Raw genomic sequence first — 27761 nt, forward strand, 5'->3', positions numbered from 1 at the left:
GCGCCACGCCCCGCGTCCAGCGCCGCCGGCAGCAGAGGCCTGTGCTTCCCTGGGCCGCACCGGCGCCCCCTGCAGGCAGCGACGGGCACGGCAGCCGGAAGAGCCCGAGCTCCTGCCACCGTGTCCGCGCCGCCGCTGCCGCCGAGCTCTGCGGAACCCCGATTGCAGCCGAACGTCCTCGGAACCGCCTGCCGCGGCCCCGCGCCCTCCGATCAGAGCCGCCGCGCCTCCCGCCCGGCCTCCGCCCTCCGCTCCCCGCCCGGGCCCGCCCGCACCGGCCTTCACTCTGGAGCGGCCCGGGCAGCCGCAGCAGGGGCGGCGGCGGCGCATCGAGGAGCTCTCCAGGTCGTCCCGGGAGAAGCTGCTGCAGTCCCGGGACAGGATGTTCTCCAAGCTCACGTCCATCCTGCAACATGCCGTGGAGGCGGTGAGGCCGAGTGGGGCACGAGGGGCTGCGGGGCGCGGGGAGGGAGGCTGCGGCGAGGCCTGGGCGCCCCCGGGGCCTCTGCTCTCCCGCTGGAGACCGGGCGGCTCCCGGGGCCTCCTGGCCGTTAACCTCCGGGGCTACGTGGCCAGCGCCGCGCAAGACAAAAGAACGGCGGTGCCCGTGGGCAGGGCTTGCTTTTGCTTTCGTGCGGGTGGGAGAGGAGCGACGGGGACCGCGGGGCCCGATCCACACCGGTACGGGCTCTGCTAGCTCGGGCCGGGCGGCCCACCTCGGCCGGACCTCGGTGATCGATCTGCAGGAGTTTGCGGGTCCATGATCACCCGGCTCACACCATCTGTTTCCCTTTTCTTGTCTATAATGCGCTTCCTGGAGGCCCTTGGCGCAGCCTGCAACCGCTCTACTTTGAGGCTGGTCCTAAACAGCACAGAGGGACGGAACTCAAACCGCCAAACATACCAGCACCCTAGAACCTAGGAAGAGAATGCCTTTCTTGCCAGTGCTAAACACGGCCCTTTGCTTTTATTGTACTTGCTTATTTTGGACCGAGTATCACCTTGTGTGAAGAAAGTTACTGTGTTCGTTTTTTAAATGACATTTTCTTTGCGTGTTGAGAATGGCCAAATAGTAGCACTTTAAAATTCGCATGACTTTCTAAAGAAAAAAAAAAAAAGATCACGTAAACACCACGGTGGTTTTTAGGGTCGGCTAACAGAATTAGAGTTGTGAATTTCAGATATGGAGGCAAAACTTTAATGCAATTGCTTTTTACATGCTATGTGGGACTTGGGTTTTGTTTTGTCTTGTTTCTTCTGGTGACACATCAAACCAAGAAAGAAGTGGAGTGTCCTGAGGAGTGTGGACACATGGGGGAGAGAACTGGACTTTAAGATACTGCCTCTACTTTCCTTGCTTAATATGGAGTCAACCTGCAACGCATTTGTAAAATAATTTTTAAAAAATTTTAACAACACTTATATTGATATTTTGTATTATACTTTAGACTATAAAGAGTCATCAAACTTTTAAAGTTGAACATTGCCTAATATAATGATAACTAAAAGATAACTAGGAGTAAGTCATATGGATTAAGTCCTGGGGCCTGTCATGTTCTAGACAAAAGCACTCCCACTGAATTTTATTTTATTTTTTGAGATAAGAGAATTGCCCAGTGCCCCAAGGTGGCCTTGAACTCACTTGAACTCAGCTCAGGCTGGCCTCGAACTTCCTCAATGGCCTCCAGAGTCTAACTTTCTAGGCATGTCTCTAAGCCTGGCTAGGATTTTTGGTCTATAGACTCATTTTGGTTCCAAGGCCTGTGTTTTCAGTTTTCATAATCTTTTTATAATTACATATATCATTAGCATCTGTCAGATTACCTGAGTAAGCCTCTGGCTCTGTAGTATCCAGTTTCCCCATCTTGCTGTGAAGAGAGAAGGAGCTCACTAGGTTCACCCTGTCCCAGGAATAAATAAATGTCTGGCCAGTGGAAATGTCAAGTTCATTTGCTCAGTGCTGGTTTCTAAGCTGTATTACCACCCACACATTTTACCAAGAGAAAGGACTAGACTACTCTTGATATCTGATTGGCTCTGCTTTGCTCTATTGGGAGGGATCTCATGTAGCCCAGGCTGGTCTTGAACTTACTATCTCTATCTCAGAAGGGCTGGGATTATAGATTTGGTCCCTCATCCCTTGGAGAATATATTTTTTGACGTTCCCTTCACCATTGTCCTGGGAAAGAACTCCCCAGACAATGATAAACAACCATCGTCTGGTAGCTGAAGAGTGTTTTTCATAACCCAAGATTAGTTCCTCGGTTACTCAGTCTCGATGACTCTTTTGTCTTCTCGATCTTTAATTTGTTGGTCTTTTCTTTCTCTTTTTACATTCTGACCCAGCACACCAGTAAACAGAATCCTCAGGGTTCTGCAGACTTGGGAGGGACCCCCAGGCCTGCAAGTGACCTCTTTTCTGTTCTATGTGTCTTCAGAACTGTGCTGTCCTAACCCCTTATATTATCAGCATCTGAGTGTCCAATATTCAGTCAGGTCAGCTTGCAATGGTTTTTAAGGTTGACCAGATGTATATTCATCTAGATGAGCTTAGATGAGGTGTTTGAGTTTTGTGTTTGTTTTGTTCTTGAGTCAAGGTCTCTGTCAGGCCTCAAACTTGCTATGCAGCCAGAGATGATCTTGAACCCCTGATCTTCCTGCCCCCATACTCCCAAGAGCTGGGGTTATAGGCATATCCTTTGTTTTCTGTTTAGTTTCTGATACAGGGGGTTTCACCCAGGGCTTGGTAAATGATAGGTAAGGGCTGTCCCACAGTCTTCTACCCTGGCTTTTTCAGAGGCTTTTTATTATGACCTTTTGTGCATATGTGTGCACCTGTGTATGTGCATGCGTGCGTGTGTCTGTGTCAGTGTGTGTGATTACAACTTGATCAGGTGGAAGTCTGAGGAGATCTTTCTGGAGTCAGTTTTTCTGTCTCACTGTCCCAGTCCTGGGGAATCAAACTCAGGCAGTCAGACACCCTTTTAAATGGAAAAAAAAATCCTTTTAGATTGACTTTATTTTATTTATATGAGTGTTTTGCTTGCATGCATGCTTGTGAACTGAGTGTGTACTGTGTACCTGTGGAGATCAGAGAAGGATGCTGAGTTCCTTGGAACCAGAATTGGTCCTCTCTAAGGGTAACAGGTTCTCTTAACTGCTAAACAGAATCCAGCTTTAACTTACCTGAACCTAGCCTTCAAACTCTTACTCTGAGATAGGGTCTCACTAAACTGTTCAGTAGTCCTCCTGCCTCAGCTTTGCAAGTAGCTGGGATTACAAGAATGTGTTATCTCACCTGGTGTGTATCGTTTAAATGGTTTTGCCATTAACTACTTACAAAGAGGGAAAATAGATGTTTTCATATCGTCACCTTTATAAATGTGTCTTAACCTGAGAGGCACGATGTGAGGTTAGGAGAGACATTCACGACTCACGAAAAGCCAAGACCTGTTGTGTAATTCTCTCCTCTCTTTCCTGAAAGGATGGCTCTCCCCTCAGGTAGCTCGAATCCGTTAGTAAGTATCTTAGGAATAATTGTGTTCTGTTAGCCAGTTGCCACATGTCTCAACTCTGATGAGGCCTGTCCTATAGTCCTAAGGTTAGATTCCATTGTCTTAGCAGTTTGAGGGCCAGGTCCTGTGGAGACATCCTCATGGCTCTGCCATCATTGTAGCTCTGCCATCATGGCCCTTTCCCCTTTATTCCACGGAGGCTGTTTTAACTAACTCGGTGGATGTCATCCTTCAGAATGCAGTGTTTTCAAAGCATAGTTAATAGACAGTTGTTGGGATCAGCATCCCACCGTATCCACCATACTGGGGGCTGAACCCGAGCCTCCTGTCTGTTAGACAAGCCTCCTTCTTCTACCAATGAGCCATCTCCCAGCTATAACCCAGCCTGGCCTTGATCCTCTGCCTCTCCCTAGCAGTTTGCCTCCAGGCTACCAATTCTTGAAAACTGCTGTCTTGGGACTTGTTTTTCAAGCCCGGCTTGAGCCCCTTTCTTATTCAGCAAAAGTTTTAAGAGCCAGAGTGAAAGAAAGCACCCGCACACTAAGGGAACACGGTGTGTCTGCATCTTGGAACACACTGGGCAGTCATAGCATAAGGAATGCGAGGGGTTGATCCGCCCTGGAGTCAGACAAGCAGGGTCCAGTCCAGTCACTGTCCCTCTGAGTTGACACGGAACTTACGGATTTTATGCACAGGATAGCTGCAGAGGTTAAAATGAGCTGCCCAGGAGAGTTTTATATGGTTGATAACACTTCAAAGGTTGATTTGGCCTGGCTGCGGGAGTTGGAGGGTGTAGGAGGAAGAGGGCAGATCTTAAGGGTAGTTGGGGAAGATTCTAAGATGGTAAGACTGGAGCCAGGTAGTAGAGAGGTGGAAGAGATAGGGAGGTGTTAAGAAAGTTGAGGAAGTAGGTGTTGGGGGTCTCTGACCTTCCTGAGAGCCAGGTAAGCCTGGGCTCTCCATAAAGCCTTGTCTTGAAAGCAAGACAGAGGAAGTGAATGGGAATGGGGCAGGGAGTAGGATGTAAAGTGAGTAAATGAAAGGAAGGAAGGAAAAGCAAAGCAAGACATCCAGATGTGGTTGTACACCCCTATAATCCTAATCCTCAGAATCTGGAAGCCAGAGGGTCAGGGATTGAAAGCCCCAGCTATGCAGTGAGTTTGAAGCCAGCTGGGACTTACAGGAGACCCTGTCTCAAACAAAAACAAACAACAAAGTGGAGATAAAATAAGTTAAGGGTAGGAAAAAAGGGAATTTTAAAGATCCTTTAAAAATGTGCATCTTGTAGACATTTAAAGCAGAGATGATGGCTAGAATGTTTTGTCCAAATTGTTGATGGAGGTTCCTCTGTGTATTGGACATGTTGGACAGAGTCCAGGTTTCTAGCAAAATGAATTGTTCCCTAAGGCAAGTCAACTAACAGGTAGACTTTGTTGGGCGTTCGAGCAAAACAGGAACTTCTTGTGAGAGTTCCAGGCTGTTTTAGGCTGGGTATGGTGGGGTGTGCAGCTGAGGCAAGAGTGTCTCAAGTTCAAGGCCAACCTGGAATGTATGTGAGACCCTGCTACAATGTAAAAAGTTAAAGGAGTGTTGGGGGTATGGCCTGATGATGGTGCAGTGTTTGCTTATGCCAGGCCCTAGGTTTGATCTTCAGTTCTGCCAGTGAGTGTGTGTGACCCATGCACTGCTGGTCTGCACACCTACCTATCTAATGTCAGCCACTTGTGGCCGTTCATTTCTTCATGGATGAGTATTTGATGCTGACTCAACTCCATCACTGAGTTAAAAACAGGGGTCCGCATCATGAAAAAGATGGCCTCACCCTTGTCCAGTTACAGCCTAAGGGAGAGACAGCTTAAAAGTTGTCACCAAGGCTAGGAGGGAGCCTCTGTGTGGCAGGTGCTTCAAAATGGAGAAGGGGAAACTTCTTAGAGAGAAGGTTCCAGATAGGAGAATAGGAAGTCCAAGACACGCAAACAGGAAATCACAGATAGGTGTCCTGGCAATTTGAGGTGATTATAGGGATGAGAGTTTTGAGAAATTAATCTCCAAATACTAAAATATCAAATTATAGTATCCTGCTGCTGGTTCACGCATCTCTATCAGAGGATGAATTTTTTATGCAATGGTAAAACAAGCAATCTGCATGATCTAACAAAAAGGCAAGTTTGCTGGAGTCTCTAAGAGTAAGAGAATTCTCTTTTGAATGAGATTGTTATTCATCTGAGTTATTAGCAATTCAGAACAGTTCATCTGTCTCCCTCCTGCATTGAAGGAATGTCGTCATCCTGCTTGGGATTTGATGGTATTATATGGCAAGCACACACACACACACACACACACACACACACACACGCACGCACACGCACGCACACGCGGAGACTCTAGCCTGGTGATCTGGTGTGTGGTATTGCTGGGGGAAAATCTGGAGGAAGGATACTGTGTAACAGCTTAAAAGGAGAAATCGTTGCTACATTAAAAACAACATCCTTTCTTTGAAAGAATCAATTCCTCCTATGTTTGTCCCATTTGTTAGTAAATTTAACTCCATAAAGCTAAGTCCTCCCAAAACTTAACCACCTGTTAAGTCTTTCACAACTGCAACAAATATTCATTTCTGTTTTCTTCAAGTTCTGGGCACATAGGCAAGTATGGAAAGAATTGGCTTTAAGAAGCCAATGACAGATCAAAACTCTTCAGTTCCATTTTCTTTTCATAAACATATTGCACCTGTGTATTGAGACACTTAACATGTCTGTGACCATAACCGTAAGTTACATAAGAGTTGAGAAATTGTGTTGACAGAGTTGTCAACCTCAAAGTTTCTAACTGGGAAGCCAAAGGTCAACATGGAGCAGGTGGCAGTTAAGCGAGGCCTGAGTGCAGTAGGTCATCTGGCAGACATCCCCAGTCTGTAGCCACAGGTAGCTGTGAGTGCGGCCTGACACAAAACCAAAGTCTTACTTAAAACATGGTGTGTGTGTGTGTGTGTGTGTGTGTATACTCAGTTTGCTGCATTCTCAAGTGTGAGCTTTGTAGGTAGCAACATCTGGTCACAATGCCAAAGGATTGGACATTCTTGGCGCTTACAGGAGGAGCATGAAATGGCAGTTAACCCAGTCAGAGTGTAAAATAATTGTGCCCAGGACAGAAACCTCTAGCTCTATTCTACTGTGGGTCAGCACCGTACTTTCTGACAAAGGTGATGACAGCTCAAGGCTGCCCAGCTCCCATTTTCACTCTTTCAAGGAAAAGAGTTTGAGGAGTGGCCAGGCCTACATTTCCTCCTTTAACGTGAACTCCTCAACGCTGGCCAGCTTGCAGCAAGATGGCTAAGGACTATAATTATGGACTAAAAACTTATGAAGTATATTTCAAAGCCTGCAGTGTGACACATTTTGCAGAATTCAAATGTGTAGTGTCTTGTTCATGTAGTTATTTTGCTAAAAATATCACTGCATGATCTAGGCTTACAAAGGAGAAGATTTACATCAGAATGCTGTGGAAAGTAGGGAACAGTTTTAATCAGATTATGACGTTGGCAGTGTAGTTATTTGTAGTGTTGATACGTAAGCGATTGCCAGCTACTCTTCACCCTTTCGCCTTCCAAAGTCCCAGGTACAAAGGCCTCTGGTTATCAGTAATGTTATTTTACAGATACCTCAGCCATAGAATAATGGGGGTTTGGTTTTGTAACTTTTGAAGCCATGTGATAACAGAAGAGGGGGAAAGGTCAATGCTATAGTTTAATAATAATATTGATAAAGGTGCTTTTTAAAAAATAATTCACTCTGCTTTCTTGGATTCAACTTATTTTGGTTTATTTGATATTTGACATAAAATCAAGTTTCCCCTTTATTTTGATACTTCTCTTGCATCACGGACAAGTGTAATATTGAAGTTTTCAGGAGCCTTTAATGCCGCCCTCTAAGTCTGGTCTTTTGTGTTTGTGTAGCTTGCACCATCTCTTCCGTTACAAGAAGATTTTGTTTATCACTGGAAGGCAATTACCCATTACTACATAGAAACTTCAGGTAAGCAGCATTCATGCCTAAGTTCTGCTTTAAGATGAGTTTTCAGTGATTTTATTGTTAACTTTAAACAATTTTACCTTTGATTTGTCTTTTAGGGTCATTTAAAATGTAGCTTTTGAGCATCCCCTGTGTTGGGCATTGTTCTAGGCACGGGAGACTGGAGTAGTCAGTCTTTTACACACGGGGCCCTGTCCTGATAGAGCTCATGGGGGAGGCACCCAGTAAGTGAGAATACGCACACAGTGTGTCTGATAAGTGCTGTGGGGAAGTAAAGCAGGCGTGATGAGGATGGTGGCAGTGGATGCAGAGGTGTAGGGTGGGCAGATGGCTACTTCAGGCTAGGGAACCACGATACCCTTTGGCCATGTTCCTCTGGAGAGGCCCTGACTCGAGTGTTCCTGTCTACTGCTCCATCCCTCAGCCTCTCACTGGTGTTCTTGAGGAAACCTGTTTGAGTGCCTGAGAAAAGATGACCCATGATTAAGTTTAGGAGCAAATGTATATATGTGTAGACAGTGTGTGGATTGCTCTCCTGAGGATTGTTGCACAAAGAGACCTGAGAGGGAAATGTTTGGCAAAGGAGGTTATGACTTCTTTAGTGTGTGGGTGGGAGAGAGGGATCGAAGACCACACTGGGTATCTTCCTCAAGTACTTCACCTTTTTAAATCTCTCTCTCTCTCTCTCTCTCTCTCTCTCTCTCTCTCTCTCCCCCTCCCCCTCCCTTCCTCCCTCCCTCCCTCCCCACCTTCCTCTCTCCCTCTCTCTCCCTCCCTCTTGTGTATATGTATCTGTATGCCTGTGTCTGTGTGTCTGTACATGTGTGCATATGAATATGCCTGCTTTGGGGAGTATAGAGAGATCAGAGTACGACTTTGTGGAGTTGTTTCACTCCGGGGGTTGAACTCAGGTCATCAGGCCTGCACACAAGCACCTTTGCCAGCTGAGCAGTCTTGTTGGCTCTGTCCACCGTACTTTCTGAGACACTGTCTCTTACTGAACTCTGATTGACTAGATTGACTAGCCAGTGAGTTCCTGAGATCTACCTGTCTTCTCCTCCCACAGAACTGGGGTCACAAACACAACCACAGCACCTGGGTTTTCATGATGTTAGGGATCTGACTTCAGGTCTGCATGCTTGGGTGCCAGGCACCTTACCCACTGAGCCATCTCCCCAGTATCCCTCAGATGTTTTAATTATTTCAAAAAGTATAAGGTTTTGGGATGGGCGTACAGCTCAGTGGTAGAGCACTGGCCTGGAGAAAGTTAGATGTTAGGTTCCAGCACCAGCAGTTAAAAAAAGAACCAGAAGGGGGGAGAGAAAGAAGAGTTGTGAGCAGGTTTATGTACAGAATCCAGGGGAGGAAAGGGAGGTACCAGAGTCAGACTGTTCACCATTGTGAGCAGGTTTGTGTACAGAATCCAGGGGAGGAAAGGGAGGTACCAGAGTCAGACTGTTCACCAGTAAGCTTGCTCACAAGCATCGTCATTGAGTAGGAAAGAGAAGCTGGTGCACAAGCAGGGGCTTGGCCTCTGGGAGGCTGGTGAATGGTTTGCCCATGGCAACGAGACAGCCAGGATAGGCAGGTCTGTTTAAACCAGTGAGCAGAAGGGTAAATATGGGGGATACAGGTAAATTGTCTTAGGGATTAGAGAACTATGTATCTGTTGGCCCTCCGAGGCTACATAGTATCCTCTGCATGTGTCATATGCTGCTGAAGCTCACACAAACATAAGCAATGGCCATTCCTTGCTGTGCCAACATCATTCGTAAGAACTGAGGTGGGCCTCACATGCCCCGTGTGCTAAAGTGTGACAATCTGCTGTCTTGAGGGTTGTGCAGTCCCAGTAGTAAATATGCAGATGAGACACACATCCTTTAACACAGGATGAGTGAAAAAGTGGGAGGGACGGATGGGCAAGCCGATGGGGTCAGGTGACTCATGTTTCAAAGACAAGAATCCTGTGCAGCTCTATAGTAACTAAGGCTGGGGCAGCCCTTCCCATGTAATGTGCAGTCTGCATGCACTCAGCACATTGCGTGTTTAGCAGCTCACCTGCAAAGGTATTTTTTGAGATTACTCACCTATTACTATTAGCTTTTGTGATCCCATCCTCCCCCCCCCCCCCCAATTCTCTGGGGCTTTAGGGAAACACACATTCTTGAGTTAAAGGATATTTTTTTTTCCTCTATTTGGTAGCAGAAGTAAGCATGTGTATTAGTTATGTGAGGAACAGGTGTGCTCTGAGTCAGGCAGAGTCTCGGGGGTAGAGAGAGGATGGAGAGAAAGGGGTTGGGACAAGCAGGGTCTGACCTGGGCTCTAAATGTTCAAGCTCCTGAGTAGGAAGCAGGAGGCATCCCAAGCGGAAATGTGTGCCAAGGAACAGGATCGGCGAGTGTTTAAACAACAGACAAGAGGAGACAGAAACTAGAGCTTGTTTTTCAGAGACCATTTCTAACTGATAAGGGGTGAATATTCACTGACGAGCTATGTTCTAGGGAATGGATTACAGTTTCTATCAAAGATAGCCACACTAGGAGCAAACCTCATATGTGTGGTTCAGACTTTTCTGTTGAGTTGGAATGATGGGGGAGGAGGGTAATGTCGTTGCACATAGGAAGTTTACAAAGGCATTTCAGTATTTATTTGATGATATTTGGTGAATTTTTCTGTTGTTTAGATGATAAAGCCCCAGTGACTGATACAAACATCCCATCCCACCTGGAACAGATGTTAGACATACTGGTCCAAGAAGAAAATGAGCGGGAATCTGGAGAGACAGGGCCATGCATGGAATATCTGCTCCATCACAAGATCTTGGAAACATTGTACACCTTAGGAAAAGCCGACGTAAGTCCCTGCCCCTCTGTGTAACACAGGTGACGCTCCAGGTGCTCAGTTCAGATATATAGATGGGAATGACACGTGGCACAGTGGTGGAGATGGGGGGTGGAGGGGCGGAGATGTGCCCTGTGCAATTACAGCATTCAGAGAGAGTGCCAGAGAGTCACACAGAACCTGCCAGTTGTCTGACCACACTCCTACTTAGCTGCATAGAATCCCAGGGCAAACATTTGTGAAGATAAACCAGTACGAATTGTTCACAGTCAGAAGGGTAAGAGCTCTGGGAGAGTTGCAATACAAGTTCCATCCTAAAAGGGAACATTATTGCTATTCTGGCATTCATGGAGTCACGTGGATGTTACCCAGATTTTAGGCCTAATGAATTTTGAAAATAATCTTTGCAAATCTAATATAATATTATTATAGATAGTGTTTTCTACCACAGAAGCTTCACATTCATGCCACATCCTTAGCACCAGAGCAAGGACGAGTTCTGAGAAGTGTCAGCTGGTTTTGTGCTATGGACACCACAGTGTGCCCAGGCCCCATGATGCTGCCCACTGCACAGCTACACGCTGGTATGACCTGCATTGTTTGAACTGGAGTTGGAAATGAGTGTAGAATCCTCCTCCAGCTCGAAAACTCAGTGGTTCTGTGAATCTCTGTAAAGTAACACACTAAAGGGAATGACAGACATTTTAATGATACATAGTTGCAAATCATATTAAAGACAAATTCTTTTTAACAAAATCTGTAATGCCCAGTTTATTTTGAGGTGCCTTTAAGTTAAGTGCACTCTTTTCTAAGGAGTGATCCTGTCCCCTAAGGACCAGAGCCATATCCTTATGTCCCTTGTCCCTGCCCTTTGTGGTGAGAGATTTTACAACACTAAATCCAATTAGTTTGATGTTTTAGCAAAATGGTAGTGATTGTACTGCTAGTAAATTTATTTCTGATAGAAGTGATGATAAATATTAACGTTTTATCCGAGTAATATAAGATAGTTGTTACCCTAAAAATGTCGTTGTGCTGGAGATTATATTTTAGGCTGACTCCGGGTAGCGTTTCTGTGATGATCCTCGGGTGCACACATCTCATGACGGTGTAGGCATCTGCTTTATCGCAGTGCATACGACTTGCCTGACTTTGAATCCAGAGTGATCATCAGGCTTGCTGCTCTTGAGCAGAATAGCTGGCATGCTATAAGAACTTCCTAGTGATGTTCTTTATAATTCTCATAGTACAAATACCTTTGCAGTTAGCTTAAAGGAGTCCATGCCATAGGGTTCCTTTTTACCAGTGTCTGTGAGTCAGTTATAACTTGTTTGCTGCTGTAAGTTATAAGATCTCCCCTCGGTCTGGCAGGGAGTCAGTTCTCATAAGCTTCTGTCCCAGCTTGATGGTGCCTAGCAGGCGCTGGCCTCAATAACACATGTTCACGTGGTGTGTGTAATCACCTGAGGCTGTGACCACAGTCGTGTTACGGTCTCAGATATATGATTGTGTTTCTAGAAGGCCAGTTGTGAATGTTAATGGAAAACTTTATTCTGACAAAATCATTAACTGGCCAGTGGCTTTGTCTTTGAAGGAGACTATACTTACAGACATGGATTGTCCTACTGTGAACATTTGCTTATATTATGTTTGTCCTGTGCCCAGTGTCCTCCAGGAATGAAGCAGCAGGTCTTGGTGTTCTACACCAAGCTTCTGGGAAGAATCCGGCAGCCCCTGCTTCCACACATCAACGTACACAGGCCTGTGCAGGTATCCACTCCCCTGACGTCAGATTAAAAGCACATTGACTTCAGTATACAAGGAACTTTATATTGTTTTTCTAAGAGTAAAATAATGAAGGAAATTATTGAAACATAGCATGGAAATTTGCAAATGTTTGGGTTTTCCTTATATATCACCATATTTATAGTTCTCTGTAATGTTCTATACTTTATAACATCAAAAAGAGAATTTTAAATCTAAAGAAAAATTTTTTTGACAGAAATTAATTCGACTCTGTGGTGAGGTCCTTGCAACACCAACGGAGAATGAAGAGATCCAGTTTCTCTGCATCGTGTGTGCAAAGCTGAAACAGGATCCCTACTTGGTCAACTTTTTCCTGGAGGTATGTCAATCTGATCTGCAGCTCTTTATAAAAAGTGAAATTAAATCCACTCAGGAGCAATTCAGGTTTGCAGGTTCTGCTGACAAGATGCAGTTTTCATTTAAGATCAGTGTTTATTTCTACTGGCAATCACCTTGGAAGGAGAATTTCAAGGACTGCAATTGAGCTAGACAGGGTAGGACTGAGACGGGCTGAACATCAAGCCAAGGCTCAGAGGAAGGAGGCTCATAGGAAAGAGGCTCAGAGGGAGGAGGCTCAGAGGGAGGACTCTCAGGAAGGAGGCTCAGAGAGAGGACTCTCAGAGGGAGGAGGCTCAGAGGGAGAAGTCTGAGAGGACAGCACTGGGGAAGGGGGAGGGGAAGGACGGCAGACGCAGAGGTAGGCAAGCTGAACAGAATCTCGAGGTGCCAACAGCTTTTCCCCCTTTTGTATGGCTGCAGTATTTTGTTCTATTTCTATAGCCATAATCAAGACATGGCTTGTTTTAATTGATATTTTGAATTATACTTACAGCTTAAGAGGAGAAAATAAACCATGTCTACTTTCTGCTTTTGTTCACTTTTTTTTCCTTTAATCTCTTCTTAGCTTTTTTAAAAATATATGTCTATATATCATGTACGTGTGTGTGACAGCCTCTTTCACCAAACATGGGGTTCACCCGTTGGGATAGACAGGCTGGCTGGCGTGCCCCAGTCTCCACCTCCCCAGTTTAGGGACTGTAGCTTGTGTGGCTGTGATAGGCACTGAGAGTCTCAGCTGAAGCCTTCATGTTTGCAGGGCAGCGTTCTGACAGCTGAGCCAGCCTCAGCCCCTTCTGTCTTCTTGGCGGTGAGATCACTGAGGAATACTTTCAGGAAAGGGGCTTTGCTGTCAGGTGTTCATCAGCAGTGTTTCGGGGCGTTGTGAGGTTTTTAGTGTTTCTTAGAGCTTGACATTCTAATATATTGGTTTCTCTTCTGTTATTGAGTAAATAATTTGGGGTACTATCTGCAACATTCCCAGCGGTCGGCAGGCAGCTCAGCTGCAAAATTGTATAAATTTGATTTTGTGCATAGTACTCTGGCCATGAAGTGCCCGTCTCCATTTCTGTTAACACTCACAGTCATTATCTTGTCTTTCAAGTTTGCATCAAAATCCTTGTTAGTCAAGAATGTGCATCTCTAAAGACGTTACTTTGGCTGCATGACAGTTCTTTTATTCTTTATGTATAACAAAAAGTTAGTTTAGCTGTGTGTGAAATTTCTTTACCTTGCTTGTGTTTTGAGACAGGATCTCACTATGTGGGCCCAGGCTGTCCCAGAATTGCTGCATGGACCAGGCAGCCTTTAGTTTGGGGAGATCTTTTTACCTCTGCCTCCGTGCCTGGCTGGTTTTCTTTTTTTGAGACAGGAGTTCATTCTGTAGTCCTAGCTGGCCTAGAATTCTCAGTGTTGTCTGGGCTCAGAAGTGTGGACACTACTCTTGGCTGGGGTTTTCTTTGCAAAGTTTTTTTTTTCTTCTTTCTACTGTTTTCTTAGACACTTAGTACTTTAAATACATGGATTTAACCCTAAACTTATCTGAAAATCTCTGAAACTTGTCTCATGGATTACATCGACCAAAAAACCAGAAAATCCGCAGGCTCCTATGTTGTCAGTCGTGAGATGCCCGTGACACAGCTGCCTTTAGAGAACCATTTACACAGGAAACACATGTCTGTTTTATTCAGACATCACCCATGAATACTCTTCACTGCAGTCATCACAGCCTCCGAGTGTCAGGATTGCTAACTTGCCTCTATCCCTCCTGTTGGTCACTTTGCATCCTGTGGTCCATGATTCTGCCTCACCGGTCACTGTGTGTCCACAGCTTCTCATAGCTAACACAACTGCTTGACTTATCCTTGCTGACTGACAGCTTGTGGGAGGCAGGGCTTTATCACTTTATTACAGACGGTAACGGTCGTTACTGTCCACTGCGCCTTGCAGCTCTCCAGCGTGCACCCTTAAAATCTGTCCCTGTAACTGGCATCTGCTGTGTTCAGTGCCCATGGTGGGAGAGTAAGAGTCAGCTGTTGCCCTTCAGACAAAGAGGGTAAGACAGGCGTTCAGGTGATGTAGGTGAAGCAAGCTGAGAATGCAAAGAAAAAGGATGCAAAAGAAACTGGAGAAGTATCCTTAGGATGGAGAGATTACATCTGCTCGGGGTCATCAGAAAGCCTTCCTGGACAAGGTCATCTTCCAGATGAGCCTGGAGAGATGAATGAGCAGAAGGAACGACCACGAGCAGGAAGCAGCAAGACAGTCAGGACGGACAGACAGACAGACATGCTGGGACTGGCTATGGCTATGAATGGCTCATGTGTGTTCTTGTCACTTGGAGCCACCGATGAATTTTGAGCAAGGATTGTTATTATGTGGTCAGATCTGGGCCTTAATACCTGACATTTCAAGCAGCATTTTAGAGTGGGTTCCTTTAGGGAAAGACGTGGTGGGGAGTGGTTGAGCAGAGGTGGGCCTAGACTGAAGAGCCGTGGCAGGCTCGGTGTGCTGTAGGATGCTCGTGTGCAGGATACAGGGGAAGGCCACTGGGATGTGTGGGATCCAGAGAAGCGACACTAGTGCTGGGGCAAGCAGGGCAACCCAGAGCCTGCTTTGAAGGGATGATGGTATTTCAGTTCTCCATACCTGGAGCTGTCCTGATGCCCACGTTGGTGTAAGTTCTGGTATCTGATGCCATTGCCACAGGTCTGTTGTTTGGAGAGAAGTCTAGGTTTAAGAAGTTCAGAGTTACCTGCACAAATGTGTTGTCAGGAGTTATCTGCACAAATGCGTTGCACCAGTAAGATCCATCAAAAAGGGAACACAAGCAACATGGCCACAGTTCATCACCTAAGCGCTTTCTGAATGAAGATTCCCTGCTCTGCCTCCATGTTCTCGGTCTGTAGTCCCAGGCGTCTGTCCTGTCAGGCCTCACAGAAGACCATGATGGCAGCCTAACGAGCGGCCTTCCCTCAGCCCTCTTCTTGGACACAGCAGTTCTGACAGAATTAGAGACTGAGAGGAAAATGCTGCGTTTGCTTTCTTTATAATTAAACTGTGTATTTGGTGCATGTGTGGCAGGCGAAAGCTGTGGTGTGTGTGGCGGTCAGAGGACAACTTGTGGGAGTGGATTTGCTCCACTGTGGCTCGTGGGGATCAAAGTTAGATCATACGGCTTACAGCAAATGCCTTTACTCTGAGCCATCTCACGGGCCCAAGTGTCTCTCTTTTATAAAGTATGATATTCTGTGGGTTGTGTAGGAAATTGGCAAGTTGTTCACTACACAGAGTTGTTTGGATTGTATGCCATGAGCTCATCTGGCTCAAGACTGGCCTGGTGATACAGCAGTGGCAATGTTTCTAACCATTGCTAGGGGACTAGGCCTTTAAATGGATTGGTCTTCCCTGTGGTGAGCCCTTTGGAGAGTCTGGCTTCCAGTGAACTTCACCTTGTGAAATAGTTTTGATTTCTGTTCTCATGTCAGATAGGAAGCTAATGATTTGCTCCAGTTAAGAATCTCTTTGTGTTTGGATATGAGGATCAGGCAAGCATATTGTATCCTCGACAGATAAAAATGTCCTCCGGGGAGTTTCTTGTGTTTTCCTAAGCAGAGCTATAAGGAAAAACAGTCAGAAAAATCTCTGACAAACTGAAGAAAGTCTGAGGCTTTTGTGAAAACCTCAAGTCTAATGCGTCAACCTTTGAACTTTTGAGTTTTGGGCCCTCCCACATGACCTTAACAGGATTAACATTGGGATGAAGGACCGGGAATAACAGTATCTGCCAGTACTGGTGCTTTACAGTAGTCAGATAGTAATCCCTGATACCGTCATTGCCCGGTCAGTGTAAAATGTGTGTTCAGTGTGGAGGGTCAGTGACAGCCGTGTGACTGTGACGGCACATTGAAAGATGGCTTAAGTCTGTATGTTTTCATTTTGTGTCACACTGACGGCACATTCAAAGACGGCTTAAGTCTGTATGTTTTCATTTCATGTCACACTGATGGCACATTCAAAGGTGGCTTAAGTCTGTATGTTTTCATTTCATGTAACACTGACCACCACTTCCATTAGGCACGGGGCACACTAATCATAGAGAAATCCAAGCTGGGCATGATGGCAGAGGTCTGTTAGAGATGCTACTTAGAAGGCTGAGGCAGGAGGATTGCCATTTTAGGACCTGCCTGGACTACAAGATAGGTTCAAGGTTAACCTGAGCAACTAAATAAGGCCCTATTTCAAAGTAGAAATTGAAAGTGTAGCTCAGCGTCAAGCCTGTGTGAGGCCATGCATTCAATATCCAGCACTGTGGCTACCCCGCCCCCTCCCCCAGAGATGACGCTCAGAGGTGGACAGAGAGCTTGTCTAGCTGAGTGAGGCCCAGGTCATGGTTCCCAGCACATGGCCAGAGAAGACAGGGAGAAGGGAGGCCACTCCCATGTGATTGCTGGGTTTTGTTCATTTGAGGTGGTAGCCATGGAGCGTGATCTCTGTTCTGAACGTGACCCTCAGATACACACTTCTTTTCAGAACAAGTTGAAGTCCCTGACATCCAAAGGAGCTCTGAGTGTCATCTCAGAGGAAGGCCCAAAAGTTCAAGACCCCGTGTCAGGAGACGTCAGCCAGCCCCAGGAGCTGTCAGGTGCTACTGGGGTGGAGCACATGGAGTCGGAGGATGAGCCCACTCACCAGATGGATGAACTGTCTGCAAGTCTGGATGACCTCAATGTCACCTCACTGCCAGAGGCCTCTGCCATCCGGCCAAACCAGGATTACAACTTAGTGAATTCTTTGTTGAACCTGACAAGAAGTCCCGTAAGTCGGCTTCTTACTTCCCCCACACCTGATTGCAATAATATGTATCTTAAAGTAGAAACACATTTCTTCTTCCTTTAATGAAAAACACTGAACCCTTTCATGTTGAATTCCAGAAGTACTGTGTGTGTTCTTTCTCAGGACGGCCGGATAGCTGTGAAAGCCTGCGAGGGCTTGATGCTCTTGGTGAGCCTGCCGGAGCCTGCGGCTGCCAAGTGCCTCGCTCAGAGTGCCTGCCTCTGTGAGCTGCTGACCGGCAGACTCACCTCCCTGTACAAGGCCCTACCTCAGTCAGTGGATCCCTTAGACATTGAAACCGTGGAGGCAGTTAACTGGGGGTAAGCTGTTCGTTCTGTGTTCTGGAGGGGACAGCTTGAGACACTATGCCTGCATCTCAAAGTCCACGTCTCTTTTCCAGTGACCGGACTGTTTGGTTTTGAAAATGTGGTACTACCAGGCATCAGTGAGTGGGATATTCTCATATTCAGTCACTTAGTGCTGACAGAATGCTGTGGGGACAGCCCAGGACTACAGAGTCTGGCTCCTTTTATTTTGCCCACTGTGGGATTTATGTTAAGATCAATAACTGCTCATTTTGTTAACAACAGAAGACTTAAAAGACAGGGTCTCACTCTGTTGATTTGGCTGGCCTGGGACTTGCTTTGTAGGTCAGGCTAGCCTCCAGCTCAGATGCACTTGGCTTTGCCTCAGGCATCCCTTGCCCAGGAAAGACTGTCCTTGCTCCTGAGCAGGCTGAGGTGTCCTGTGCCGTGCTGTGGACTCTCCTGTGTCATGCTTCCATCCCTCTATTCTGCTGAGATCTCAAGCTCACTCTGTTCTTATTAGGAAATAGGACTTGTGGCCTAGAGAGGCGACTCACAGTTCAGAGTGCATACTGTTCTTGCAGAAGCCCAGGGTTTGGTTCCCACAGCCACACGGGGGAGCGCACAACCGCCAGGGACCCAGGGACCCACTCTTCTAGCTTCAGTGGGAGCTTGTGCTTACACACAGTCCTACACATGCCTGCACACATGCGCATGCACACACATGTATATTTCTATGTGCACAGAGTCACACGCATCACACACGCACTCGCACACACACTCACACACATGCACATTTCCATACAGTCACACAGGCACACACATTTGTACACACGTATATGCACACATACATTTCTACACACACGCACATTTCTATACACATACACACATTGCACACACTAAAAATAAAAATCTTTAAGAGAATATGAATTTTGCATAACTTTTATAAATTATTTTAAAATAAAAGCAACATTAAGAACTATGCACAAACTTGCCACCTATCAGCAGCCAAATATTTTCTTAAGAGTTGAATATTTATATGAATTGTTTGAGACTTTCCTATTGCATTCTGGTCATATTCATACCTCTCCCAGCTCCTCTGAGATCCACCCTGCCTCCATCCCCACCCACTCAGCAGCCCCTTCTGCTTTAAACCCATTGAGTCCAGCCCAATATTTTAATCTATTTACCTTTTGCCATTTTCTCTGAAGATTGCCACACTGTGTTTTGCTTATGTCCCACAGGCAGCCACACTGTGTTTTGCTTAAGGTCATGAGTGAGTTGCAGGTTAGGGCAGAGGGAGCCTGCCCTTCGCAGACCTTCCGTTCCGTTCCTGCTCCTCCACTGTCTCAGCTGGTATTTTGGTCAAGCCCTGCCGGCTGAATGGTTCTCTGCATTAGCTTCCTCCCACTTAAGGAGCGAACTGATTTATGGCTTTTATTTGAAGAGACACCTCTTATCTGTGTCTCCTATAAATCACTTCTGATTGGTATCCAGTGCTGCTCTGGGTATTGAATGAACTTGCTCAGGGGCCTTCTTTCCCTGTGTCCACGCTTGCACAGCCTCAGATCGTTCTTTGTGTCACACAGGTTGGACTCCTACAGCCATAAAGAAGACGCGTCAGCGTTCCCGGGGAAGCGGGCCTTAATTTCATTTCTTTCCTGGTTTGATTATTGTGACCAGCTCATCAAGGAGGCACAAAAGGTTTAAATTCTTTGTTGTTTATTGATAGTTTTTATGTTTATGAAGTAAAACTTGAATCCAAAAGCATCTTGATTGTGCCTTAAGTATTCAACGCAGTGCCTGTAAACACTCCCTTGACACCTGCTTTGAAGAGATGTTACTGGGATCTTTGTCTGTTCTTAGTTTTGAGGGGAGTGGGGTGGCACAGCAGCAAATAACTGCTCTTGCACAGGACCCAGCCGGTCCCCAGCTCCACGTGGCACTGATGTATAGTGAGAGTTCATTGTCTTTAGGCCCAAGTCAACTTGTTGGTGTTCACCGTGTGTTCTAGACTGCTGCTGTTGCTCTCGCCAAAGCCATCCATGAAAGGTTCTTCGTTGGTGTCATGGAACCCCAGCTGATGCAGACGTGAGTGTCCTCTCACCTTGCAGAACTAGCCATGGTGTGTCATTTCTGCCCGCTGACCCCCTGTCTGCTCCTTCCAGCTCTGAGATGGGGATTCTGACATCCACGGCTTTGCTGCACCGCATTGTTCGGCAAGTGACCTCAGACGTCCTGCTTCAGGAAATGGTGGTCTTCATCCTCGGAGAGCAGAGGGAGCCAGAGACTCTGTCAGAAATTAGCAGACATCCTCTAAGGCATAGGTTAATTGAACATTGCGATCACATATCTGATGAGGTAAGCCGTGCTCGACTGTGCTGGACTTAGATTGTAATGTTTTTGTGATTTATTTTGTGATGGCAAGCGGGGCAGGTGCTGGTGAGGGGAGGGGCTGGGGATTGGAGGGGTGGTGGCACATGTGTCTCAGTGAACATGTAGAGGTCAAATTTTCCCTGTCCACCATGTGTGTGTCCCCAGGATCGAACTCAGGTAAGTCAGGCTTGGTGTCGTGTACTGTTACCCAGAAAGCCACCTCAATGGCCTCTGCTTGTGACCGTCCAAACGAGTCTCTTTTATGTGGCTCTAACACCTGGCGGTCTGACTTGCGGAGGGCACCTGACTTGAAGGCGTCCCCTCAGCTTCCGTTGACTTGGTTTCAGATCAGCATAATGACCTTGAGGATGTTTGAGCATCTCCTGCAAAAACCCAACGAGCACATTCTGTACAACCTGGTCCTAAGGAATCTTGAAGAAAGAAACTATACAGAGTACAAACCTTTATGCCCGGAAGACAAGGACGTGGTGGAGAACGGGCTGATAGCAGGAGCCGTGTAAGTGTCTGCTCTGTGGGTGGCGTCTCCCCAGCCAGGACATGGGTTCTCCACAGGTGCATTAAACAACGCCTCCAGCAGGTCACCCACCTCCTCGTAAAGGGCAGGTGCTAAATATTCTTTGAGCTTTAGCAAAAGTAGTAGTGAACTCTTGAGATTGTTAATGTAAAATGGTAGTTTGCATATTAAATACATTAGCCCTTCTTTCTTTGTATTAGAAAAATTACGTAATATATCTCAGAAACTAGCAGAGAATCTTTTGGTTTAGAAAATATCATAATAAATGTTGTTTTTTATACATCATTAAATTAAACTTAGCGATCTGGAGGAAGATCCATTATTTACTGACATTTCACCAGATAACACTCTGCCGAACCAAGAGTGGGTCTGCTCACCCCGCGCCAGCCCAGACCATCCCAGAAATGATGGCAAGACGGAAGTGCATAAAGTCGTCAACAGGTGAGCCGCTGTGTGATTGGCCTGAATGTGTCACGTGTTCTGAGCCAGGCTGCTCTGCCCTTTGGTTGTCACAGGAGTACCCTGTGAATGCAGGGGCTGCCAGGGATTTTGTCTTGATTATGGAGCTGGGGACAGACATCTGGGGACAACAGTTGATACAAGGAGAAAAGACAGTATTCATAGAGAAGTAATTTCTGTTGAGAGCACTGGCTGGTCTCCATAAGAAGCTTCTGAGGCCAGCCTGCACCGAGACAGAGGGAAGGGAAAAGGAACTGAGACAGAAGTAAGGGCTAAGAAGTTAGCTCTCGGTGACTGAACGCTACATAGTTCCTAGCTAGAGAAACAGTGACAAACTGCTCATTTCTCAATCCGTGTTTTTACATTTTTTTTTTAAAGTATCTTTTCATGACAGTTTTCTCTTGTATCTTTGCTTTAACTCTCATTGCCTGGTTCTGGCAAGAGGCATTTAAAAAAATGGCATTTGGCTCAAATGTGAAATTATAGTCTAAAAAATTATCTCAGGTTCAGTTACTTACAGTTCTTAAGATTAATAAGTAAAGAAAATAATAAATTAATAAATAAAGTCTTTTTAGGTTTATTTGTGTTACATACAGAATTAGCTACTTTTTAATAAAAACTTAATCTGAGAGCAGACCTGCCATTTATCAAAACCTGCCATGTACTTTGATTTTTAAGTTCCCCTTGCACTCGTTACCGGTTAAGCTTGCGTGTAATTCCTCTCGTGGTGTGTATGGTGCTGCCATGCAGCGCCTGTGCTCACCATGACCCTTCCCTTCAGTTTCCTCTGTCTAGTGCCAGATGAAGCAAAGTCCTCCTACCATGTCGAGGGCACCGGCTACGACACCTACCTCCGAGACGCTCACAGGCAGGTAAGTGGCATGGCCACCTGACTTGGGAGTCTGGGGGTGTAAATGCACACGCATGTGTCACCCCCCACCCCATGTACACTACTCTGCCCAGTTGCCAGCAACCCTTACTCCAGAGAAAGGTATAGGTTCACCTGGAAATGAGACATGAGTTTGCAGGCACCACTTGTTCATTCATTCATTCACTCTTTCGTGGTTCGAGGTCTCCGGTTCCCGTGATGCCTTGAGTTTGCTTATGTCCTGGAGCGCCTGTGTGAGTCTCCCAGGTGCCAGGATCGCAGATGTGTGCCACCATACCTGGCTCTCAAGGACTAGTTTTTGTTTTCACTCTATCATATGCTAACACTTCATTAAAAACAATGAATAGCGAATTACTAGAAAAATGAAAACAGAAAAAAAAAACCCACAGTTATTTCATTGTTAGACCTGGCCAATATGAAACTGCGTAGTCACGCTATGAGGGCTGGGAGAGCCAACTCCCCTGTTTTTGTTCTTACCACTGGTCATGGTCACAAGACTGAGGATCAGCACTGGCCTGTGGTTCTCCCCTTGGAGAGCAGTGTTCCATCCTTTTACAGTGAGAGGCCCAATGTCTGTATGTTCTAAGAACACCAAGCTTGCTTGGTAACAGGCATCATCCACCCTTTACATGTAATGATACATGTAGCACCTTACATGAGACTTTGGTTCTGAACCAGACATTCTTCACGTCTGCCATAATGGCTGAAAGAGTCAATCAAGGACCACTGCAAGCCCTGAAGGGGTGACTTCTCTAAGTCAGATGCACCCTTTCCCCACCAGCCTCGATGGCTCATTGTAACACTCCCCATCCCTGCGCCCAGGCGCCCTGACAGTCCAGATCTGAGGGCGGTCTGTTTCATCTCGGCTAGTTTCTCACTGCTCTTTAACGCTCCAAATGCTTGCCTCGTAGTTCCGAGACTACTGTGCGGTCTGCTTACGGTGGGAGTGGCCTGGCACCCCCAAGCCCCTGGAGAAGTGCGACTTAGAAGCAGCCTTCTTTGAAGGACATTTTTTGAAAGTTTTATTTGACAGAATGGGAAGAATTCTTGATCAGGTAATACATTGGAAGATCCTGATTTTCATACAATTGTGTTTGATAGATTGTGTTTCTGATAGATGACTGTCCATAGGTCGTGAGTGGCTGGTCAATGGGCTGGCTCTTGAAGAAGGAGGGGTGTGTGTGTGTGTGTGTGTGTGTGTGTGTGTGTGTGTGTGTGTGTATTCTGTCGCCAATCCTTACAAGTAGGAAAATATACTTTTAAGCTCTCCCTTTTTGGGACTTCAGGTTTCCTTTCCTTTGTCTTAAGGCAAGATTTTGAAAAGGGGTGACTTGCCTCTCTTCTAGGCAGTTAGCTTTAAGCCCACCAGTTTCCTGTGGCTGCTGGGGAGAAGAGAGCTAGCCTGGGTGAGTGGCTCCAGGAGAAGTTCAGAGCTGCACCGTCCTCTCTAGCGCTGGCTCTAGGACCAGCAGGCAGCAGTGAACAGCCAAGTTACAGAACCTTGTGATCCTATGTGCAAGAGGCGTCTAAGGAGCTATATTTACATGTTGAGTTATGGAAAGTAGGCCTAAAATTATATTACTGTGTTGAAAAGTTCAGATAGTTTTTTGTTAGGACTTTGGGTTCGGTACGTCCTCCGTGGTTCATGGTCAGAGCTGTACCTGACACACTGGTGGGTTGTGATGGCCTGCCTGCCCTAGGAAGCTGTCTCTCTGTGGGTATCCATGCCTGCTCCCTGTTTTAAGTCTCAGCACCGTGGGCGGGGGCAGTGGAAGTACAGGACATGAGCGTATCTGCTCTTCTTCCTCACAGCCGTACGACGTGAATCTGCAGGTGACCTCGGTGTTGTCCAGACTCTCCCTGTTCCCTCATCCGCACACACACGAGTACCTTCTGGATCCCTACGTGAACCTGGCCTCTGGCTGTAGGTCTCTCTTCTCTGTGATTGTCAGGGTGAGTTCACTGATGCTCTGTTCTCTGAGACCAGTCAGCTTGTGATCGGCATCCTCACCTCCTTATGTGTAGCTAGTATAAAGTAAGACACAGCTCCTGCTTGTAGATAATTGCTCTGCATTCTGAACCATTATAGAGCTACAGGAATTCGTTGAAGTCATTAAAACATGGGCCAGAGAGATGCTTCAGGGCTTAAGAGCACTTGCTTTTGCAAAGGGCTGGCGTGAGCCCCCGGGCCTGTCCTGTCTCCCCATCAGTGCTGGGTTTGCAGATACACACCACTGCTTCCAGCTTCATCTGGGGGTCCTGGGGGTCCGAGCTCAGGTCTTCATGCTGACACAGCAAGCCTGGCGCCCACAGAGCCGCCTCCCTAGCCCTGACATTTAATTTTGAAGATTAAATAGAAGTTGGTCATAGATGCGGTGACTGGGAAGGAAGGTATCTCAGCAAGTGCCCCTGTGGAGCTGAATTCCTCACTTCTACGCAGGTTGTTGGTGATCTGATGGTTCGGATTCAGCGAATTCAAGACTTCACCCCCAAGCTTCTCCTAGTCAGAAAGCGGCTGCTTGGCCTGGAGCCCGAAGGCCCCATGTGAGTCAGAGTTTTGTAGACTTTATCTGGAAATTCCTCCCATCTCGGGGTTGCACTGTCATTCTGATTTTCTGTCTGCTCTCTCCAGTGTTGACCACATCACGCTGCTGGAGGGTGTGATTGTGTTAGAGGAGTTCTGCAAGGAGCTGGCAGCCATTGCCTTTGTTAAGTACCACGCTTCGGCCACGCCGTGAAGAGCCCAAGCCACTCGGCCACGAGAGGATAAAAAGCCTTGTAAATGAAGTATCGAGTCAACTGCACAGAACGTTAAGAATCCACTGCGTGACTGCTCTCAGTGAGGCCTGGCGTTGCTTCCACTTGCTCTGCCATGATGATTCTCTGTATGATTGCACATTGTTCAAACCCAGAAAACAATCAAACTTGAGGAGATGGAGTCTCCAGTGACTGAGAAGCTGCGGAACTTGTGATGTCAGGACTCGGCTGATATTTCTCTTCTCTTAATATCGTTTTAGGCAGCAAAGCATTTTGACATTCTCTGGGACTCAAATGCTTATATTCTTTTGTATTAATAAGCAGCAAAAAAAATCACTAATTTTATAACTTTTTAAGGTCGAGATTCTTATCATACAAAATATTTAGGAAAACTGAATGAGGGAAACGCCGCTGAGATACCATCACAGGGATCTGGAGGAGAGTCTGCATGCAGACAGTGTCGACTCCTTCAGCTTTTGTAAGAATAACAATTTAATATGACAAAGAAATTCTTAATATATTATATATATTTTTAAAGAAATGTTCTTTTACTCTTTTGTGCACAGCCATATCCGTGGTGGATTTTCATGCGTGGCTCCCAGTTTATTTAAAGCTGTCATTTTTGCAACAGCATTGGGTTTATGCTCACCATTGGTAGTGTTTGCTAAAATAGTATTTTTTTAAGCTAATTAACACATGCCGGGTTGAGACCCCTCCATTTCCTCTCTAAAAGTTGCTTTATGAACTTGCTTTATGACTGACGTCCGTACTGACGTGCGTGGCAGCGTTAGCGGGACCTGGCTCTGGAGCAGCAGTCGGCGTGCCGAGGGCCTCTCAGTGTTCACCGTTCTCTTTATTAGGTTCGGTCTTTTGTCTTACGTGATTCTAAAGAGATCTTTTTTTTAAAGTCTCTTCATGTTCAGTTTACACCTTAAATGATGTAAGGAAACAGAGCGTGTGAGTGGTACGGATGCAGGGATGTCTCCATCAGCCAAGGTGCAGGTTACAGCTGCAGGACACAGGGACACCTTGTCCCCTTGTCTGTCCAGTCTTTAGGTGACTGATGCCAGTCACTCAGCTGTGGTTCTGGAGCCGGTGTCCTTACTGAAGTGTTAAACAGCCGCACTTTGCTCTTCACCGGCCACTGGGGGAGACAGACGGTAGGAGGCAGTCACCAGCTGGGGGTGTTACTCCATGGCTCAGAGCTTGTTTGACACTTTGCTCAGTCTTGTTTTACTAGTGTTTCAGATTCATTTTATAGCTCAGTTTTGCTACTTAGGAACAAAATACCAGAATGTTAATCATTGTGAAAAATAACAAAACTACTCTATGTTTCTAACACGCTGCGAACCTTTCTCTGTTCCTTCAAGAAATCCGTTAAGACAGACCATACGCGAACCAGAGCGGGAGAGAGGCAGCGGTTCCCTTCGTGGCCTCCCTTCCATGGCTCTGAGCGTTAAGCAGTGGTTCCCTTTGTTGTATTTGTTGACTAGTTTCTGTAAGAATCCCCACAGCTCCCCCATCTTCGGATGTTGCTACTGTCTACTTGGATAGTGGATTTGAGATAAGGCATTGAGAGGTATCAGGTGTCTCTTAATGCTCTCACAATGCTCTGTGGGTACCAGTAGGTGAGCTCCAGACCAAATACTCATCCCTCGACTCACAGCTGGACCTATGGTAAGCCACGTGTTGAGCTCGGCAAAGCTTTACCTCTGGGTGTTTGCTGCCCCCGAGGACATGCGCTTTTCCTGCACAGTCATGATGACCTTGCCCTGTAGCCAGCTAGCAATAGCCTGTTTCTCTTCCAAGGTTAATTTCTTTTTTCATATTTAATTCAGACCCAGAGTCAGCACAAGTCACGGAACTGAGTTTGAGTTGATTTAAGGAAACCACGAGCCACATCTAAGGTTTTTCTCACAGTCTCAGAGATTCGAGGATTTCTACTGACTGTGTTGGGTAGGAAGTACCACCTTAGCAAGTGGTTGCCATTGCTGAGTTCCAAACTGAATTCCAGCCTGCTTCATGTTTGTATAAATAAGAAGGAAGCATGCACATTTTTTTTTCAACTTTCTAACAATGTAGTCTTTGGTTTATTTTCAGTAATGAGCCATTTTTCACTTGACAAAATCAGATTTGTCTTCGCCAGTCTTTATTGTAATGCTCACATAAGTGTGTAATGTTCTCATAAGATATCTGTGCAATATGAAACTGTGGGTGGATTCACAGCTTTCAGCCTAACTGTATATTATTGTGTGTACATGTGTGTATATAAACATGTGTATATGTGTATATATATATATCTATCTATAAAAGGACCAAAATCCTTATAGCTTGCTTACACTGTTGCTAATGTAAAGATTGTTACATTTAATTTTACAGGGCACAAATTATAGAACTAATTCACATTTTTCTGGTAATGTCTCCATAAGTTATTACATTACTATATAGTTACCATTGAATTATGAAGGTTACGGTGTAACAGAAGAAGTTACGGTGAAATGCCAAACCACAACCTATTGTAATTTTACATTTTGGGTTGAACAATAAAGTAAAATATGCATGTCATCGTAACACTTAGATAATCACCTTCCGGGCCCTGTAAGATACTGTCACTGATACTCTGTTGGCCTCCTGCCTTGTTTACATTAAACAGGATATTTGGCGTATTTTTCCACTAGCACTATGTAGGTCACTAGCAGTGTTCTGAAGGTCTGGATTCCTGGACCACTGATGAGGAAGCTCTTGAGGTGACTGTGTGCCTACTGTCCCCTCCAGGCAGGCGGGGATCAGCTTCAGCTACTATGCTAACAGTGCATGCAGGACGAAGAGGGAAATTAAGAAAATAAATCGATGTAACTTAAACCAAATATTGTCTTATATTTCTGTAGAATTCTAACTGAAAACGTTTCACACACTGCTAAGCATGAGATTGTGATTCTTCTTAGCCTTGACTGCTTCCCATGGATACAATGTAATATATAGCCTTGACAGCTTCCCATGGATACAATGTACTCGGTCACTTTTCAACCCACTACCTTGTCTCATTCCCTGCCGACTGGCTGACACTTTCTTCC

At 46.0% G+C, this 27761-nt stretch overlaps 1 protein-coding gene across 1 annotated transcript; it reads left to right on the forward strand.

Annotated features, from left to right (window-relative positions):
- The first annotated feature begins 328 nt into the window (after positions 1 to 328).
- Positions 329 to 27554, forward strand: Fam160b1 (family with sequence similarity 160 member B1). The gene is made up of 17 exons (XM_028775806.1): positions 329 to 427; positions 7471 to 7549; positions 10231 to 10400; positions 12054 to 12158; positions 12391 to 12513; positions 17064 to 17348; positions 17490 to 17686; positions 19261 to 19375; positions 19686 to 19762; positions 19840 to 20032; positions 20395 to 20564; positions 20883 to 21023; positions 21823 to 21913; positions 22842 to 22985; positions 23743 to 23883; positions 24371 to 24474; positions 24563 to 27554. Exons 1-17 carry the CDS (start codon positions 383 to 385, stop codon positions 24666 to 24668), a joined length of 2286 nt encoding a protein of 761 aa, XP_028631639.1. The 5' UTR covers positions 329 to 382; the 3' UTR covers positions 24669 to 27554.
- Positions 27555 to 27761: the final 207 nt, after the last annotated feature.

Source organism: Grammomys surdaster, unplaced genomic scaffold, assembly GCF_004785775.1.
Source record: "Grammomys surdaster isolate TR1022 unplaced genomic scaffold, NIH_TR_1.0 66, whole genome shotgun sequence".
Taxonomy (NCBI): Eukaryota; Metazoa; Chordata; class Mammalia; order Rodentia; family Muridae; genus Grammomys; species Grammomys surdaster.